This window comes from Emys orbicularis, chromosome 1, assembly GCF_028017835.1.
Source record: "Emys orbicularis isolate rEmyOrb1 chromosome 1, rEmyOrb1.hap1, whole genome shotgun sequence".
Classification (NCBI taxonomy): Eukaryota; Metazoa; Chordata; order Testudines; family Emydidae; genus Emys; species Emys orbicularis.
The window spans coordinates 367,521,500-367,539,590 of NC_088683.1; the positions used below are offsets into that span (position 1 = coordinate 367,521,500).

General features: G+C 46.3%; 1 protein-coding gene across 1 annotated transcript; it reads right to left on the reverse strand.

Annotated features, from left to right (window-relative positions):
- Positions 1–405: 405 nt before the first annotated feature.
- On the reverse strand, positions 406–1,344 carry LOC135873613 (olfactory receptor 52N4-like). Its single transcript, XM_065398250.1, has one exon. It carries the CDS (start codon positions 1,342–1,344, stop codon positions 406–408), a length of 939 nt encoding a protein of 312 aa, XP_065254322.1.
- Between the last annotated feature and the right edge of the window lie 16,747 nt (positions 1,345–18,091).

An 18,091-nucleotide genomic window follows, 5' to 3' on the forward strand; every position in this document is an offset into this window, starting at 1 on the left:
AAAGCTTTAGTTAGATACCTAGTACAGTTTTGAATAAAAAAAATAAGCTGCAAGCCCCAGCCAGAGTTTGTCCACATTAATGGAAAACCCACCTTGCATCAGAAAGTTGCAGTATCTTCTGGTATTCTAGGAGTTATGGAAAAGCCGAGTGACTGGGTGTGTGGGGTTGGGGTCTGATGGGTGACAAAGAAAAAGGACAGGTGATGGTTAGAGAGTGGGAACTCAGCAATGGAGAGAGCAGTGGTTGGTGATAGAGCAATAAGACATTAGGTGTGAGGAACTTCTCAGACTGTGAACTTGCACAATGTTGAGCTCAGCCAAAATGGGACAGAGCACCCCTGATTAACAAGGAGATCTCCTTTCCCCTCTTGTCACACAGGTTTCAAAGCAGTGGCCCCCCAGCAATTAACTTCTGCGGATGTATTTGCCCACTTTGTCACGAAGCTCTTTGGTTTTGACTCCATAAATGATAGGGTTGACCATGGGAGGAAGAAGAAGATAGAGGTTGCTCAAGATGATGTGAATGTGGGGAGCGATGCCCTGACCGAAACGGTGTGTCAGGTTGGAGAAGAGTCCGGGAACATAATACATCATCATGACAAAGATGTGTGCTGTGCAAGTGTTGAGGGCTTTTTGGTGGGATTTCTTGGTGGAGATTCTGAGAACGGCCCTGATGATTAGAGCATAGGACAGGACAATGAGTGTCAGGTCTAACCCAATGACTAGAAACACTATCACCAAGCCATATGTTTTGTTGACTGTAATGTCCCCACACGACATCTTCGCCACAGCTATGTGCTCACAGAACGTGGTGGGGATAATGCGGTTTGCACAAAATGGCAGCCTGGTCAGGAGAAGGGGCATGGGCAGAGAGAAGAGAACAGCTTTGATCAAACCCACAAGCCCTAGCTTAGCTATTTGAACATTGGTGAGGATAGTGGCGTATCTCAGAGGGCTACATATAGCAACATAGCGATCAAAGGCCATTATTACGAGGATGGCTGACTGCATAATCGAAATTGTGTGAAGGAAGAACATCTGGGTGAGGCAGCCACCCAGAGTAATGCCTTTCAAATTGAACCAAAATATACACAGTGCCTTTGGAACGACGGAGGTAGACGTGCCGATGTCTGTAAGCGCCAGCATGCAGAGCAGCAGGTACATTGGCTTGTGCAGAGTCTGCTCTTTGCCTACAACAAACAGAAGCATGAAATTTCCCAGCAGGCCGATAATGTAGGATATAGAGAACGGGATGGAAATCCATTCATGGGCAGATTCCAGGCCAGAGATGCCCATTAGGATGAAAGTTGAAGGATCAGACGGGGTGAGGTTCATACCTGCCATGAGTTGTTCTATGGGTCTAACGGCCTCGGAAATACTCAAGGTGCCTGTGAAGGGGGAGAAGCATAGAGAGGTGGGTTACCTGCTTTATAGGAAATAGAACTGAAAATATTTTATAGTTATTACATATCTAGAAAGCTAATCAAGCCAGTGAATGGGCAGCATGATGGCAGATGAACTTTGATTTCAATAACTGCAACCTGTATGCCTATTGGAGGGAAAAACTTGAACTCCTCAAACATGTAACAATGTTCTAATTTAACTGTATGAACTCAGAACAGGGATCTGGGTATCACAAAACACAGCTCTATGAAACCCTGCTCACAGTGCAAGCACAGACAGAAATTGAACAAAACTTTGGTTTCAAAGAGCAATGGGATGGGGAATCCTGCAGGAAATAGATTGCCATGAAAATACTCAGTCAATGTTTCACCCTCCTCTGGACTCCTCTGTGTAATACTGGGCACTCTTCTCACACAGGATTTTGCAGATCTAGATGGGTTCACGCAAGGGGAACGAGAATGCTCAATGATCCGGTGAAAATGTCATGAACAGAGTGACTGAAATGAGTGAGATTGTTACCTTAGAAAGGAGATGAATAGCAGGGGACATGAAAAAATGTAGAAAATACTGACTGGTAGAAAGGTAGTTTAGTCCATGAGGTAAGCAAGAAACAGGAAGAGTTTGGACATTTACATGGAAAGTGAGGTTATCTAGTCACAACAGTTACAGCTAAATAAATATTTTGGTAAATCCATATGTCCACATGTTTCAGGGTTCAAGCCAATCTCCAGCAGTTATTCATTAGGAAGACATCCTCATCACGGTCAAGTGAGTTTCTTACACCTTCTTCTACAGCACCTGGACAGGTCTGATAACACAATGCATTTCCTATGTTGGAAAGGAACCAAGTTTCTCCTATGGAAACAGACTTATCGTGCTGGGATTTGACTAGTGCTCAGCAGAGTGGGCATGAAGGGGAAAAGGTTCTTGGTATTTAAGACTACAAGGCTGCACCTCAGTTTCTTCCTTTGTTCTTTCTTGCGAGACACTTTCTTTCAGGCACCCAGCCTTGTCTGACAAATGTAAATAGAGACACGGGCCAGCAACTCTGCTGCTTACCCTGCTCATGCCTGAATATTGATGAAATTTGGAGATGACATAAAAATAAAAATAATGATTTGACCCCATACAATTTCCACACTGAGGAATGAATGTACAACTTTTGCCATTAATGATTAACAGAGTTGGCTAGAAATGGTCCCAGAGCATCTTGGTTTTAATGTTCATTTCCCAGTGACCCACTGTTTCAGGCTGCTACCATTGGCTACTGCATGTGGTAGCTGTATTTATCTTGGCCCTCACATGTCCCAGATTTACTTGGTTTCATGATATAATGCGCATAATCCTCAGTTTGTGAGTTCTTCCTGTGTAGCAGCCCTGGAAGCAGCACACAGTGTGTATGGATATAACGACACAAGCTTGCACAGGTGTCCTGGCATTTGCCATTCATGTGTGAGATTTCTCACCCGTGAGATACAGTCACTGATGGCTCCCTAACCAAGGGAGCAGGTGTGATGGGAGGCACCTCACACCCTGCAGAGGAAGAGTTGTCGGAAGAGTGAGGCGGCTCAGAGATTGTTGGAGCCAAGGATGACTGGGGAGCATGGAGGACACACTGGTGACCAGCATGCTGTTGGAATCGAGGCAGCCTGGGATGGAGACGGAGAGTACGGAGACGGGGGTCACAGTATGATGGTATATTTACGTAGCTGAGAAACAAAGTATGACAGGTTCTCCCCAGCGTGACACCTAGAACTGGAGAACTACTGAGCCCATTGACTCACCAGCCTGGGCTCCCTCTCTCATTGTGCTGCTGGGACAAGCTGCAGACCCACTCCTGGTCCTGCACCTCCACCACCATTCACACAGGCAGGGACACACCGAGGGGCAATTACATGCAGGCTCTCTTACCAGCCACTGCATGAACCAATAATAGAGAGGATACAGCCAAAATAACCATCAGTTCCCTAGCCTACAACGCCAAACTTTTACTGTCCTGCCCTGTTCCAAACTCCGTCCAGTATGAATTTGTTCCCGGTTCACCCCTCCCTCAATATGGAGAGGAGAAAGCACACTTCTGGTAACCAGCTGAGATTTTTCCCCCTGGACACTTCACTTAAAGGCATACTTGGTTTCCATTAAAACATAAAACAAATTATTTAAGTAAGCTGCAGTTTCTCAGGTTTGAATATATGGGTTAGAAATTCCTTTAGCCTGGGTCCAGTTCAGTCTTTTTTCCTCAGTTTCTTGGAGTCCTCTTGTTTGCGGAGTGTAGAACCACCAATGATGTCACCCCCTGCCTTATATAACTTTAACAAATGTCAGAAACCCTTTGTTTCAAAATTTGTTTCTCACACCAGTTTGCGGTAAAAGTAGACATCCCAAGATGGAGTCCAGAGTTATGTGGCCAGGTCACATGCTCTTGTAAATACAAAACCTCCATTCCTTAATGACTGTCTGGAGCATTTCCAGTAAGGCACACAAGGTTGGAGATAATTTTTTTCTGGTGGCCTACTGTCTTCCCTAATGGCTCATTGTCCTGAATAGGCCCTTCCCATCCAGCTAACTAGACTGAAAGAATGTTGCCCAGTGGGCTGTACCCAGGTCAAACTACATTTGAAATACAGACACATAATCAGCCTTCATAACTTGAGATTCAAATATGATACATACATACAGATATGATAATCATATTCATAAAATCATAACTTTTCCATTCACATCTTACATGGCCCATCTTGCATAAAATGTATCATAATTATGCTATAATCATACCATAATAATGTCACTATGAAGAAGTGGGGTGTAGTGTCCTGCAAATATCAATGACTCTTTCCACAGGGGAAATGCCTGAAGTTACATAACAACAACAACAACTGGAAACAAACTGAGTAAAGGTTGTGACACCATGCTGCAATTCTGTGGCTTTCCAGGGAAAAGGGACCTTGATACCAACTAAACACACTCTGGCCAGGAAAGGTCCCAACACTGGCTGTGTACTCACAAATATGGCAGGTGACCACCTTGGCTTAACAGAGAAAACTTCAGTGAGCTTAAACTCAAAAAGGAAGCTCTCAAGAAATGGAAATTTGGACAGATGAATAAGGAGGAGTATAAAAATATTACTAGAGCATGCAGGGGTGTAATCAGGAAGGCCAAGTCACAATTGGAGTTGCAGCTAGCAAGGGATGTAAAGGGTAACAAGAAGGGTTTCTACAGGTATGTTAGCAACAAGAAGGTCAGGGAAAGTGTGGGACCCTTAATGAATGGGAAGGCAATATAGTGACAGATGACGTGGAAAAAGCTGAAGTACTCAATGATTTTTGTTATAAGAACATAAGAACATAAGAAAGGCCATACCGGGTCAGACCAAAGGTCCATCTAGCCCAGTATCCTGTCTACCGACAGTGGCCAATGCCAGGTGCCCCAGAGGAAGTGAACCTAACAGGCAATGATCAAGTGATCTCTCTCCTGCCATCCATCTCCACCCTCTGACAGACAGAGGCTAGGGACACCATTCCTTACCCGTCCTGGCTAATAGCCATTAATGGACTTAACCACCATGAATTTATCCAGTTCTCTTTTAAACTCTGTTATAGTCCTAGCCTTCACAACCTCCTCAGGTAAGGAGTTCCACAAGTTGACTGTGCGCTGCATGAAGAAGAACTTCCTTTTATTTGTTTTAAACCTGCTGCCTATTAATTTCATTTGATGACCCCTAGTTCTTGTATTATGGGAATAAGTAAATAACTTTTCCTTATCCACTTTCTCCACATCACTCATGATTTTATATACCTCTATCATATCCCCCCTTAGTCTCCTCTTTTCCAAGCTGAAGAGTCCTAGCCTCTTTAATCTCTCCTCATATGGGACCCGTTCCAAACTCTTAATCGTTTTAGTTGCCCTTTTCTGAACCTTTTCTAGTGCCAGTATATCTTTTTTGAGATGAGGAGACCACATCTGTACGCAGTATTCGAGATGAGGGCGTACTATTGATTCATATAAGGGCAATAATATATTCTCAGTCTTATTCTCTATCCCCTTTTTAATGATTCCTAACATCCTGTTTGCTTTTTTGACTGCCTCTGCACACTGCGTGTACATTTTCAGAGAATGTTGCCTCCGTCTTCACAGGCAAGGTCAGGTCTCAGACTGCTGCACTGGGCAACACAGTATGGGGAGGAGGTGAGCAGTCCTCAGTGGTGAAAGAACAGGTTAAGGACTATTTAGAAAAACTGGACATACACAAATCCATGGGTCCAGATCTAATGCATCCAAGGGTGCTGAGGGAGTTGGCTGATGTGATTGCGGAGCCATTGGCCATTATCTCTGAAAATTCGTGGTGATCGGGGGAGATCCCGGATGATTGTCAAAAGGCAAATATAGTGCCCATATTTAAAAAAGGGAAGAAGGAGTACCCGGGGAACTACAGGAAAGTGATCAGGAACAGTCACCATGGATTCACCAAGGGCAAGTCATGGCTAACCAACCTGATTGCCTTCTATGATAAATGGCACTGTGTATATGGGGAAAGTGGTGGATGTGATCTATCTTGACTTATTCTAATTGTTTTGAACCTCTAAGCCTGTGAGTTTGAGATTTCAGCAACTCTTCTCTCTTGGCAGTTCTTTTTTTTTCAGTTCAAATGAGCTACCCATCCTTAGAGGCCACAGGACCACTTCAGTTGAAGTCACTGGAGGCTCATGGTTGGAGAAAATCAGGCCATTTAGTTCCATCCCTAGGTGTTGATATAGGGTGATCTCCTGGACATTTTGGAAGTTTTGCCATTGGGACCAGATTCACCCTTAGTGTTTAACTTTTAGCTCCCAGCTGTAAAAATCATGGCTTCAGGTCTGCTACAGAGGGCGCTGAGTCTGAAGGAAAGCCCCAGTTTATGTGGCATTCTGAGACCGGGTATGAAAGATGGGGATTCCAAAACATGTGAGCCCCGATTTTCCTCTCTGGAGTGGCCACGGAAGGCAGAATGTGAAAGCAGAATCTGACAACTGTGCAAACCATTCTTGTGGTGAACCCTCTGGTAACACAGATACCCACTGCAGAGGCTTTGGCTGCACTTCCTTAAAGCGTAGTGAAATTATTGAATTGGAAAACTTGAGTGAACCAGAGAGAAAACCACACAGCCCCCAGAAGGAAGCTACTGAGATAGATAGAAGGACTCAGTAATTGACAAGGAACTGATCTGAAAAAACAAATATTTGTCTAAACTATTTCCAAGATATTTGTAGTTCCAATTTTACCACGTAAATCCCTTTCTGTTTCTGACAATACTAAACAGTTCAAGTGTCTCTCCTGTTGAATTCTTGGCCAAACGGTTCTTGACTTGAACCCTGGAACCTTTCCTGAGCCCTTAGCACTAACTTTAATGCAGAAAAAAAGCAACTCACCTAAATCCCGCTCAGCAGAGAGAGGAAATCTCCTTACAGCGACAGGAAGGCAGAGCCCTGAGAATCAGCGTATGAATCTCAAATGTCTGAGACTCAGCATGCCAGACAACGACCTTTATGATTCACCTGGACAGTCCCTGTGGACTCTCAGGTTGGCCAGGACTCACTTACAATTCCCTCGACTTCAAGATCAGCGAGCAGGAAGAACAGAAAATTGACCCTGGAAAACTTCAGCTTGAGAGCCTCCCCAGGGAGTGAAATGATTTGCCAATTCCCAGGGCTCAGATTCTCAGGGGAAACTGAGTCTTGCAGACCGTTCAGCCTAACAACCAACGATTGCTTTCTTTTCTGTGTGTAATGTACTATCATCTGTACTATGTGTGGGAATGCTGCCACAACATACAAGACCCAAAATCATTTTCAATTGATCATAACAGCGTATCACTGCATACCACCCAGGCAATGGTAATATCCATTCCCTCAAAATATTCCCCCAAACCCCTTCACCCCCTTTCCTGGGGAGGCTTGAGAATAATGTGAGTACTGACCAGACCCTTTGTCTCTAGGACACTGAAAATCAATCAGGTTCTTAAAGGAAGAACTTTATTTAAAGAAAAAGTAAAAGAATCACACCTGCAAAATCAGGATGGAAGGTAACTTTTCAGGGTAAAAACAATATATATTTAAAACACAGAGGATTCCCCTCTAGGCTCAGCTTCAAAGTTACAAAAAAAAAAAAAATAATAATAGGAATAAAACTCCCTCTTAGCATAGGGAAAATTCACAAGCTAAAACAAAAGCTAATTTAATACATTTCCTTGCCTTTACTTACAATTTTTGTAATCTTAAATGGATCATTTCAGGTTTGTTTTCAGGAGATGTTTTACCTGCCTGGTCTCTCTCTCCATCCGGAGAGGGAGCAAACAAAGAGAGCCCAAACAAAACCTCCCCCACCACAGATTTGAAAATGTCTTCTTTCCTTGTTGGTCCTTTTGGTCACATGCCAACCAGATTATTTGAGCTTCTTAACCCCTTACAGGTAAAATGATTTAGAACAGCTTCCCAGGCGGGATTCTATGTTAATCTTATCTCTATGTTTATGACAGGATGGAAAAGGCTTTTTTCTCCTAGGATTATGGCATCGAAGTTACTTGCCAGTATCCTTTTGTGAGGTCTCAAGTGGATATATATCTGGCAGCTCCCAACTGTTCTAATACCACATCGAATAAGCATAACATTTTATTAGTGTGTTGATCTTTCAGAAATCCATGCAGAAAAGGGTTGTGCTAACGTATGTCAGAACTAGAACCATCGGACTTCTCCATTCACTCTGTGATTCCTTCACCACTCCCAGAGCCAAAATGACCTGGAGTTCCTCTCACATTTTGTCTCACATTATATGAAAGAACAGCCTCGGAATTTCATTAATCTGTTGTCCTCGGGCCATTTCACTAGGGTGGTACTTTAGGTAGCTGTGCTCTGCCAGGGTGAGAACACAGTGGGAAAGGAGTTAAACAACTGCTACATCTGGATCTTTTGTTTGGGATAAAGCCCCTCCCCATGCTTGTGTCACGGGTGCCTGGAGGCTTAATGTGGGTTCTGAAGAGTATGAGTGTGGCACATTTTCACCCCCAGGGTGCAGTCTGGGAGCCGAGGGAACTGCTGCACCCCCTAACCACCCAGCTAGGCTGGCCTTTTTTCACACTACTTTGCTGGTGATTAATCCTCTCCCAACCCAGTTATCACCCAACATGACAGCAGATGGTGCCACACACCCAACTGAGCTATCTATGGGCTTACCTAAGCCACCCAAATACAAAAAGCAGACACAGCCAATTTGCCAGCTCCCCAGGCTCACACCCCTGACTGAAGTATAAACACAGAATTATACTGTCTTGCTCTTTTTACAGTCCAGTGTCCTTCAACAGCAGCCCTACAAGTTGTGGACTACAAACTGCAGCATGCTGGGAGAACTTCCTGGTTCCTGCCAGGATGTACCCTCTGCCCCCCACAGCCTGGGGTCTCAGCACTCACCGAGCTGGGAGCGGGTAGCAGGCAAACAGAGAGGAGGCTGTTGGACTGTGATCCTGTTCTATGTTCTTTACAGAATAAAGCCTGTTCCTGGTGGTTTATCTCTGTGGGTCTGATCTGAGGTGAACACACCCTGACACAACGCAGAGCACACAAAGAAGCCTCAGGCCCAGTTCCCTAAAGTTGTGTAAAAAGTCACAAGCAGGCTTCCCCTATCTCGTACAACCTCATATTGGGCCAGTGAACAGGAGGGGTGGGGGAGGGGCTACACACTGCACAGGGATCTGTACAATGTATGCTCATTAACAGAGTTGTGTTCTGGAGAGAAATGAATGTGACATCAGAAGTGCAGGAACTGTCCGTCTCAGGCTCATGTGACAGTATATGTAATATACCTATAACTCCCCAATTCCCTGCAGGGTTTCCTGATCTTCACAGAGAATCTGCAGCTGTGAATGTTCCTCTTCCTCTCATTAGTTTCCACCTTCTTAAGTCTCTGTATCAGACATTTGCCTGAGATATTCCCTTTAGTTAACTATTGAATAGTGTTGGTGTCACTAGGCATGGCTACCAGGTAACTCGGGGGAGTGGAAGGCCATAAGTGCCGATGAAACTCCTGCGCTCTGGGTCTAGGTGATCCACAGTGACTCCATCTTGTGAACTTTCACCTACTTCTATGCTAACTGCTTACATGCTGAAGCAGGCTGAAGCAGAAATGTAATGGTCAGCTTTTTTCTAGCAGACAGATGCTGTTTTGCTCGCACTAACAGAAACGTAGTGATAAGACGGGGGAAGACAGCTGCACAGGCTTTGCAAGGCCAAAAGATAAGCAGGCGAAGGGAAAGTTTCTAACATGCACAATGTGTACCTGCTGTAACTGTTGTCTGGGAGGGAGGGGTAGGGGTGAAACCAAACAAAGGCTTGCACCGAAACTGCTTGGAATATAAAAGAGAAAACTTGCTTGTATGTGCTGTGCTTGATTTGAGATGTGCCTGTCTCCCTGCACCACTTTGAGATCTCAAATAAAGTTGGTTTGCTTCTCCACACCTGGTGTGACTATTAGTGCGGTGCACACCGGGCAACGAACCCCGCTGCTGCCTCCTTGGGCCCTTTTGGGCTGGCAACAATAGGATTTGTAAAAGAGATGTATATTCTATCCCCCAAGATGGACTTGGTCTCTCACGGGGCTGGTGATACTATTTTCACCTTTTCACCTCTAAGGCACTGGTTTAAATTGGGCTCAGCTGGAATGTAACTGCTTAATACACAACTTACCCCCCTGCAGAGAGCACTTCCCACCTTCAAATGGTTTTACAAATGTTCACTTAATAACCCTGTCCTAGTGGATCAGATCCGAGGCCATCTAGCCCAGTAACCTATCGCTGACAGTGAACAGACCCAGGTGCTTCTGAGGGATCAGATGCTGCCTCAGAGCTCTGGGCTCCGCTGCCCCTCTGTAGAGCTTGGGTGCCACTCGCAGTAGCTTGTGGATATCTTCATTATATAAACTTCTCTTCCCTTCCATCTTTAACAATGGACTAGCTCACAAGGTCACTGTTTCAATGATCTTCGCTGGGCTGCTGGGGTAACACCCTGATAGAATGCACAGGGGCAGAGCAATTGTCAGACTCTAACAGAAAATAACTAAAGGCCAAATGCAGAAATGATAGAACTCTGAGTATCCACTTCCTGTCTCAGGTGGATGCCGTGCTGGGTGACTGTCCCGGAAGGGGCATTCTGAGGTAATATTATATATATATCTCTTATGCTCCTCCTTGTCCTGCACCTGAGTTTCACTCTTTGCTGGAGCCCAGGCCACACCTCTGTCTTTTCTGGACTTTTCAGAAAGTGTTTCACAGAGTGAAACCTTGGAGCTATTGTGTGTAAAACCGTGACAAAGAGATGTTAACAGTTCCCAGTCTGTTTCAAAGAGAGCATACCATACATCTATTCATGGAGATTCTCTATATCCTAATGAGAAGGAGAGGATGGAAGGTGAAAAAATATGGGTAGGATCTGATGGGAAACAGTCAAATGAAAAAGACTCCTGCCATAACTATAAAGGGAAGGCTAACAGCCCTCCTGTGTACAATACTATAAAATCCCTCCTGGCCAGAGACTCCAAAATCCTTTTACCCGTAAAGGGTTAAGAAGATCAGGTAACCTGGCTGATACCTGACCCAAAGGACCAATAAGGGGACAAGATACTTTCAAATCTTGGGGGGGGGGGAAGACTTTTGTTTGTGCTCTTTGTTTTGGGGGTTGTTCGCTCTTGGGACTGAGAGGGACCAGACATCAATCCAGGCTCTCCAAATCTTTCTGAACAAGTCTCTCATATTTCCAACTTGTAAGTAAACAGCCAGGCAAGGCATGTTAGTTTTTATCTTTGTTTTCTCAACTTGTAAATGTACCTATTTGCTAGAGTGTTTATCCCTGTTTGCTGTAACTTTGAACCTAAGGCTAGAGGGGATTCCTCTGGGCATTTTAAGTTTGATTACCCTGTAAAGTTATTTTCCATCCTGATTTTACAGAGATGATTTTTACCTTTTTCTTTAATTAAAAGCCTTCTTTTTAAGAACCTGATTGATTTTTCCTTGTTTTTAGATCCAAGGGGGTTGGATCTTGATCCACCAGGAGTTGGTGGGAGGTAGGAGGGGGGATGGTTAATTTCTCCTTCTTTTAAGATCCAAGGGGTTTGGATCTGTATTCACCAGGGAATTGGTGAAGAGTCTCTCAAGGCTACCCAGGGAAGGGAATTAGCTTTGGGAGTGGTGGCAGCGGACCAGATCTAAGCTGGTAGTTAAGCTTAGAAGTTTTCATGCAGGCCCCCACATTTGTGGGGAAGCAGCCTTGACAACTTGACAATATGCCATTATGTGGTGTGATTGACAACTCCCATTCAATCACACCACATAATGGCATATATTGTTGCCCTTATATTTATGGCATAATATATATATAGTTAGGATATAGATATTTAGGCCTGTTTGCAAAGGCCTATACTTTAAGAATTTAGTTGTATTCTTATCACTTAGCTAGTTATAGAGGTATAAAAGAAAGAATCAAAATCACTGTCTGTCTGTGTCTGGGCCTTTTCTCACTGTGACAGTCTGAGGCCCTGTTCTTAGGCTAAGGTCTTTGGCTAAGCAGCAGAGGCAGCCATAAGCTGGGAAGCGAATGGTTACATTCTTATATTTCAAATTAGTTACATTAAAATAAGGCAATCTGGGGCTGTTAGAAAGGTGATTCGATTTTGTCTAGTGCTAGTTTGTTAATCTGAATGTCATTTGGTACTAGGTCAAAAAACTTGCAGTGGTCTAAGTCTATTCCATCTCCCCAGTTCCCTTTGTCACCCAAACTTGTTATTGCCCAAAAAAGACATGAATTGTATTCCTACCCTTTAATTCTTTATTGACTAAGTCCCTATCCACTATCAGGCAAAGGTCAAACAAGAATTGTAAAAGCAGCAAAGAGACTGTTAGTCTATAAGGTGCCACAGGACTCTTTGCTGCTTTTACAGATCCAGACTAACACGGCTACCCCTTTGATACTAAACAAGAATTGGTGGCTGGACATTGAAGGTAGACAAATTGAGACTAGAGACAAAGTGGAATTTTTTAGCACAGAGGGTAATTGACCATTGGAACAATTTAGCAAGAATCATGATGTATCTCCATTATTGGCCACGTTTCAGTCGACATGAGATATTTTTTCTCAAAGATCTGCTCTAATTCGAACAGGAATTAATCCACGGCAGTCCATTGGCCTGTGCAATGCTGGAGGTCAGACCAGATGATCACAATGGTACCTCCTGGTATAATCTACAAATCTATCTAGAGTCCCCTGAGAGGATAATATTTCTGTGGGACTCAGTCTGTGTCTTTGTCACACCCTGGGTGCCACATTTTGGGTCTGGGCAGGTTGAAAGGAACACAGGAAATTCAAAGCTCAATGATGCCTGCTATTCAATGCCACTGATAGGAAATGAGCCAGACTCCCTGTGATTCTTTGTGCACCCCTACTGCTCTCTCTATAACACTCCCAGCGTCCTTCAGTGCACGAACCAACCCGTTGTGTGTCTGGTGCTTTGTATCTATAATTCCAGGTGCACTGAACTCCAGTGTGTGACTGGAGAATGGGATGGGCCATCTCCTGCTCCAACCCCACCGGCCTGAGCACTGAAGGCTTCTGTTAATAGTCAACAGCTGCAGGTTGGGCTCATTAGCTTCAGCTCTGTGTACAGGGACTGTTGGCCACTAACTAAAACTTAGTGAGGATTTTTGGTTGGTCCTTTCCGAGTACCAAAAGGAAGGGGGAGGGTCGACGAGAATCCAGAACCCTGAGACTGACAGCCCCCAGGGGCAATGGGGAGAGGCCAACAGTCCCGGTCAGCCTGATTGACAGGGCAGGCAGGCCAATGAGGGAGTCAGGAGGCTGGGGCTGCCTGGGCCAGAGCAGGGCTGAGCTAAGGAGAGAGCAGGGGCCCAAGCGGAGCTGGGAGCAGAACCGCACTGGCCAGAGCCAGAGGCGTAAGAGCAGCATCCCAGGGAACAGGTCAGTGCTGGGAGCCAGAGAAGCAGCCCAGGGAGCTGGAACTGGAACTGGGGCTGGAGCTGAAGTTGGAGCAATCCGGAGCCGGGTGCAGTGAGCAGCTGGGGACAGGGAGGGGAACCCTGGGCAGCGGGACCAGTGCAGGGAGACGCCCCTAGGTCAAGAGGCCTTGCAGGCCAGACTTATGGATCATAAACCTGATGGAGGCGGGGGGGAGCAATGCTGGGAAGAAGGGCCCTGCCACGCAGAGCCAGAGCGCATGTGACCACCACTAGAGCGAGTGTCCAAACTGCGGCATCCCTGCAGCACAGCCAGGGCCTGGGCCGTGTGAGGAAAAGACTGTGAACTGCCCTTACATTCCAGCCATGGCTGTTTGGGGGTCCTTCACTGTTCACCACAGCCCTGTTACCTCTGCCCTCTCCTCTGGTCTCCCCTCTGGTACCAGTGGTTGCCCTGGGAATTCATGAGAAGGAGGCTCAGTCTGCACTCGAAGGAGGGAGGTATGATTAGAACTAAAGCAGAGTTACAAAAGCTAACGGAGAGCCATGCGCTCCCAGCTGTGTGTCTGGTGCAGCCGCCACTCAATGGCCCGTTCTTGCTAGCCCCAATCTAGTTCCACAAACATGTGATCTGCTCTTAGAGGCCCAGGACACACTTCTAACAGCCAGGGCAGGACTGTGCGTTTCAGCTGTCTCACACTCACCCAGTGCTGTTCCTCCCCCGTCTCCCAACCTGCCCCCTCTCTGGTTTGTTACACACAGTAGCTGTGTCTTGTCTGAATTTGATTGATAAGCTCCTTGGGGCAGGGGCTGTTTATCCTTCTGTGTTTGCAAAGGGCCCAGCCCAAGGGGCCCTGAAATGGAGCGGGGCCTCTGGAGGCTTCCACAATTCAGATAAGAATAAATTATAAACACAAAAATCCAGCCAAATCAGGGCCTAGACCCCCTTTGCCATTAGCTACAGATGAAGGTCAAACCATGCTTGCCAGCTGCAGAGTGTTAGTAAATTGAATACAGGTGGATGCGGTGCCCTGTTCAGGTTGGAGAGGAGAATTTGTTCAGTATCGTTCCAGAGCTTAGAAACCCAGGTGCGCCGCGCCGGAGAAAGACCCCTGATTAGCCAGATAAGCAGGCAGAGTTCAGCTGTGGGAATCCAAGCATTCTTCAGCCGGGTCAGTGTTGGAATGTCTGACTCAGCCTGGAACATTTGATTTCAATTCCACATGGGAGACGCTAGGAGGAAATGAACCGAGAGGGCGAGAACAAATCCAATGCAAACACTAATGCAGTCTCTATCCTGCCTATAGGGCCCCCCTTGTTCCACAGCAGCTTTCGGGGGAGGGCGAGGCCTCTGTCTCCAGGACACGCCCCCTACTACCCTCTATCCACAGGAACATTCTGTTGGTGTTGCTTTTATTGTGTCTGTTTCCCCAAAGCAACCCCAGTGACTGTGATGTGTTGGCAGGTTTCTGAGTGGGAGCAGAAGTGGAGTTCTGGAGTTCACACCTCACAGGAGCGGTGAACTCATAACCTCCAGCTAGTTCTGAAAACCTCAGATTCAACTTCAGAGGATGGCGAAGGCTCAGTCTCCCTCTACCAAACTTTTCTCTTCATCCCACCCAACGAACAGGCCCAGTCCATTTTCCTGTTGATATGACGGAGAGATCGTGCTTATGGCAGGGACATCAGGACTCCTGGGTTGTGTCTGTCAGCGTGCCACTCAAGCTCTGTGAGACCATGGCCACTTCACCTCTCCCCATGCCTCAGTTTACCTATCTGCATAATGGGGATATGTTCATATTGACTTCCCTTTGCTAGGTGTTTTGAACATCCTTCAATGAAAGGTGCTGCCCAGTATGGTCATAGTTACAGATGAGAATTAACTGATCTCTGATCCTTTAGCAACAGCCCCGTGTGCCTGCAGAGAGTGCTTGTGTCTCCCATCAGTTGTCTATCTTCAGATCTGCCTGTCTACAATTTAGCCAGCTATCCTGGGTATTCACAGGGTATCAGACCCTTGGGAGATCTAGGCATTATCCCTAGTTTTCTTTCTAATCAACTATAATTTTTAAATATACACAAATGCACAGAGCAGCCAATTCCCCTCTGACTCAGCGGAGAGCCCAAGAGTTCTCATCTCCCTTTGGGAAGGTGCCTTAAATAGTGTTTACTGCTAAAGCTGGATAAAGAACACAGAAGCCCAGACATGGATAAAGAGACATTGTCTAGAGTGTCTCCGGTCTCCAGCCTGATTATTTCCAGATGTCGCTTCTCCCCTAGAGGCTGAGCGAACCCCACTGGGATTACACAGAGCTCTATTATAAACAGAGCAGACCACTGTATCAGCTCTCAACATTGAATGCTGCTGCAGATGCTGGGGTGACAGAGGTGTGGGACACGGCTACCTGAGGGGGATTCCCAGAGAAGACACTTCCATCTCAGAATTCACAGGTACCCATCTCTTGGTCAGGAGCTCACTTGCTTGACAAACCCAGTGTAACGTGGAAGTGATGGGATAGATAATATGTCTGTGGTCCTTTAGGCTCTGTGCAGCCATTAAACAACCCAGGGCCCTAGCCACAGGGGATGAGTTTGCTCCAGTATCATGGGCCAAAATGTCCCTCTTTGCTGTGCCTCCCCAGCTGATGGCCTCCAGCCCCAAGGTGGCTGTATTTCAGTGGCACAGTGGATCCTTCAGGATGAAAGGTGTCAGTAGATGGACAATACAAGACCAAATTCTGAGGCCATGTCCCGTACATTGCTCTGGCCCCATTGAGGCAAAACCCCTTTGGAGTAAGAACTGAGTAAAGACCTCAGGAGCCAGCTGTGTGTTAATGCACAGACACTGTCACCTCCTTCTCTTGCATCTCAGGGCTCTGGCTGTTAAAGGGTCAGGCTGTTACCTGACTTTTAATTTCTGGAACAACTATAAGAATTTTTGAACATAGGCAAGACATCTTCTCTCCTAGCTTCATTCGAGAAGTAGGCTGAACTTTTATGTCTGAAACTTTGAAAAAACAATTCAGCTGGAAGCAGACACCCAGTGTGGGAAATTTGAGTCCAAACACTGGCAAACTTATAAGCAACTGAAAATCAGGTCTCCTAACTGAAGGTGTCAGACAGACTTAACTAACCGTGGTGCCACCAGCACCACCTACAATGGCCAATCCATTTGTCAATCCCATTCGGCTAAACTCTTTGCTCCAGTAACGTCAGTGGTAAGGAGTTCCACAGGCTAACTATGAATTATGTAAACTATTTTCTTTCATCAGTGTTATACATTCAGACTTTTGATGTAGTTGAATGTTCCCTTGTTTGTGTGTTGTGAGACAGAGTAAATATAAACGTGATCTACTTTCTTTATTCATAGGGTATATGGTCAGAAGGGACCATTAGATCATCCAGTCTGACCTTCTGAATAACACAGGCCATTAAATTTCACCCAGTTACCCCTGTATTGAGCCCAAAGACTTGTGTGTGACTAAGGCCTGGTCTACACTAGGATTTTACATCATAGAATCACAGAGCCACAGGGTGAGAAGGGACCGCAAGGGTCAGCTAGTCGAACCCCTGCTGAGATGCAGGATTTGTTGTGTCTAAACCATCCCAAACAGATGACTATCCAGACTCTTTCGGAAAACCTCCAGCAACAGAGCCTCCACATCCTGCCTAGGCAACTATTCCATTGTTCTCCTGTTCTTACAGTTAGGGAGTTTTTCCTGAAATTTCATCTAAATCTGTTCTGCTGTATTTTGACTCATCGCCTCTTCTCCTGCCCTCAGTGGCAAGAGAGAACAACTTTTTCTCCATCTTTTTTATGGCAGCCTTGCAAGGATCTGAAGACCGCTGGCATGTCCCCCCTCAATATCCTCTTTTCCAAACTAAACATACCTGGTTCCAGGGCCGGCTCTAGGCACCAGCAAAACAAGCTGGTGCTTGGGGCGGCACATTTTTAGGGGCGGCATGGCCGGCGCCAGAATGCCGCCCCTAAAAATGTGCCCCGGCCACCCTAGCTGACCTTCGCTGCTGCCACGGCACGCGAAACAGCTGATTCGCGCGCCGCTATTCGCCCTCCCTCCCAGGCTCTCAAACCTGGGAGGGAGGGGGAGATCCCGAGCGGCTGCGGCGCGCGAAACAGCTGTTTCGCGTGCTGCTGCTCCCTCTCCCTCCTAGGCTTGAGAGCCTGGGGGGAGGAGGCAGGGCTGGGGATTTGGGGAAGGGGCGGAGTTGAGGCAGGGCCGGGGGTGGGGTAATTAAAGAACGGGGGGGGCGGCCAAAATTGTTTTTGCTTTGGGCGGCAAAAATCCTAGAGCCGGCCCTGCCTGGTTCCATCAGCCCTTTTGGCCACAGCACTGCACTGGGAGCTCATAATGATTTGTTCATTCACAGTGACCCTTAAATCCTTTTCAGGGTCCCTGCGTTCCATAATACAGTGCCCTAGTCTGTGGGACGGACCTGTGTTCCCTGTTCTGAGAGGATCATTTTGCATTTGACTGTATTAAAACATTTTGTTTGCATGGGCCCCACTTTCCAAATGCTCCAGATCAATCGGTATGCCTGCCCTGGCCTCCTCATTATATCCATGTCATGGAGTCCCCGGGCGATGCTCTGGAACTGCTCCCCACAAAGCCAGTCAGGACTTTGGGGAGCCTCCTCTCCCTTGGAGCAGACTGTCTTCAGGGCAAGAAGCTTACACCGCTC

Bases quoted from the DNA above. Each gene is read 5' to 3' on its own strand.
- LOC135873613 (XM_065398250.1), bottom strand. From the start codon at position 1,344: ATGGCAGGTATGAACCTCACCCCGTCTGATCCTTCAACTTTCATCCTA.